This window comes from Gigantopelta aegis, chromosome 11, assembly GCF_016097555.1.
Source record: "Gigantopelta aegis isolate Gae_Host chromosome 11, Gae_host_genome, whole genome shotgun sequence".
In the NCBI taxonomy this organism is placed as follows: domain Eukaryota; kingdom Metazoa; phylum Mollusca; class Gastropoda; order Neomphalida; family Peltospiridae; genus Gigantopelta; species Gigantopelta aegis.
In genome coordinates, this window is record NC_054709.1 from 8,579,230 (window position 1) to 8,581,719 (window position 2,490).

The following is a 2,490-nucleotide window of genomic DNA, read 5'->3' on the forward strand; positions in this document are numbered from 1 at the left end:
CTCTCTCTCTCTCTCTCTCTCTCTCTCTCTCTCTCTATATATATATATATATATATATTTTAAGAACCAGCTTAATCTGTTCGCGGGAGAGGATGGGATTTAGGTCGATCGATTGAGTGCTCGCCTGAGGTGCTTGTGTCGGAGGATCGAACCACCTCGGTGGATCCATTCAACTGATTGGGTTAGTCTCGTTCCAATCAGTGCACCAAAACGGGACAAAGGCCGTGTTATGTGCTTTTCTGTCTGTGGGGAAAGTGCATATAACAGACCCCTTGCTGTATTAGTAAAAATGTAGCGGGTTTCCTCTGATGACTACGTGTTAGAAGTACCAAATGTTTGACACCCAATAGCCGACGATTAATTAATCAATTGTGTCGTTAAACAAAACAAACTTTACAAGTTTACTGTTCGCAGTACGGGTAGTGAAATTCAAACACAAACATATTACCAGGCATATAGATGGTGACGCAGCCACATTTTCTCTTGATAAATGACGTCAGACAGTTCAGGTGACACCTCTGATAGGTGTAAGTGACATCTGGCGGGTAATTATCCAGCGTAGCTGTTCCACATTCACCATGCGGGGGAGGGAGGTCAATAACCTAAAACACACACATACAAATTGACAACAAAGTATACACATAGCAACAGTAATAAAAACACACATAGTGTTAACTAACGGGATTCGAACCTACTAAAGCAATTTCGATGGCATTGACAAGCCATGTCAAAAAAAAAAAAAAAATAAATTGTTTAACCATAGCACTAGAGCACATTTGGTAATTTTGACATGTCTTTGAAAGGAAACCCTGTACATTTTTCCATTAGTAGCAAGAGATCTTTTATATGCACCATCCCACAGACATGATATCACATACCACGGACTTTGATATACCAGTCGTGGTGCACTGGCTAGAACGAGAAACAGCCCAATGGGCCCACCGACGGGAATTGATCCCATACCGACCGCGCATCAAGCCAGAACTTTACCACTGGGCTACGTCTTGCTCTTTGACAGCAAATATAGCAACAGTAATAAAAACAAACGTAGTGTCATCTGGCGGGATTAGAACCTACTGCAGCAATTCCGATGGCATTTGACAACCCAAGACAATAATCAATCTGTAAAACCGGTGAATATAACCTGAATGTATATATGTCTGTCGGTCTATTTTCAGGCGCGTGTGCAGAAATTTACGCATCGAGCGGTCTAGAATATGGCGAACGAAGTTTATATGGCGGTCGGGTGATTATTTCCCGGAAAAATACATTAAAAAGGACATTTTATAGGAGAGAGGATTGGGTGTGTGTGTGGGGGCGTCGATGCCAAATCTCCCAGAAGGTATTAAAGTTCTTATATGAAACACGCTTACTGTAGGCACAACCTCTGATTAAAGTCAGAAATTGGAGAAAGGAAATCTCGATTGGCAGAAACGTTTAGTCTTGTGATAAAATTAAGTACACGAGTTAGGTGTTTAAATAAAATTTAGTTACAAATTTTGACTGTCTACAAAAATAAAAGCACACTATTAACACAATTAATGCATTTTAGAAAAGTGGTCAACAATGTATCTGTCAACAGGAAACAAAAAGTAGCCCGGAAGCTAAGTTGCTCCTGCACACAGCTAGAGGAAGGGAATGGCTACCGCCACAAGGGATATTTTGGTATGCCAGTCGACGGACCACAGATTGTGGCGAGAAGCCACTCGAGTCAATGGAGGCCCATCACACCCCAGGGTGAGCGTTCTACCCCCTGACCCTCACCAGACTTCCGTGGAGAAGACAAGTTATCATTTACTTACATCACTCTTCTGAAGTCCAACAGAGACAGACTGGCCAACGGTCAGTCCAATGCCCTGTTCCTTTGCGATAGCCTGGGTTTCGTTGTGGTCAGTGATAACGACCAGTACCCCGACTGAGGTCTGTGGACCCCGCATATAGTCATACTGCTCGACAAACAGCATCAGGTCCAGGCCGCCATCTTTGTCTGCAACAAAGTGGAAACAAAAGAAAGAATATTTTGAGTTGTTGAGCCCAGCTTCGTTATTTCTATTCGAGGATGTGACAACAGAAAAAGGAAAGGAAACAGAGATATATGAAAACAGAGAGAGAGAGAGAGAGAGAGAGAGAGAGAGAGAGAGAGAGAGAGAGAGAGAGAGAGAGAGAGAGAGAGAGAGAGAGAGAGAGAGAGAGAGATAGAGAGAGACAGAGAGAGAGAGAGAGAGAGAGAGAGAGAGAGAGACACACACAGAGAGAGACACAGAGAGACACAGAGAGAGAGAGAGAGAGAGAGAGAGAGAGAGAGACAGAGAGACAGACTATTAATACTAGTCTGACCAAGACGTATCTATGGTGTTTTAGTCTAATTTTCACTGAGTATTGAAAATTAATCTTACTTGCTTTGTCTACAGCCACATCGTCTGGGTTCGGGTTAAATTGGTAGCAAACTCCCATGTTTGTGAAGACCTCGGTAAAGTTTTCTGGACCGCA

At 42.9% G+C, this 2,490-nt stretch overlaps 1 protein-coding gene across 1 annotated transcript; it reads right to left on the reverse strand.

Moving 5' to 3' along the window:
- Positions 1-401: 401 nt before the first annotated feature.
- Positions 402-2,490, reverse strand: LOC121385526 (acid-sensing ion channel 3-like). Its single transcript, XM_041516233.1, has 3 exons — positions 2,397-2,490; positions 1,803-1,987; positions 402-602 (listed from the first exon to the last, which is right to left on the reverse strand). The coding sequence occupies exons 1-3, from the start codon at positions 2,452-2,454 to the stop codon at positions 402-404; spliced, it is 444 nt and encodes a 147-aa protein (XP_041372167.1). The 5' UTR covers positions 2,455-2,490.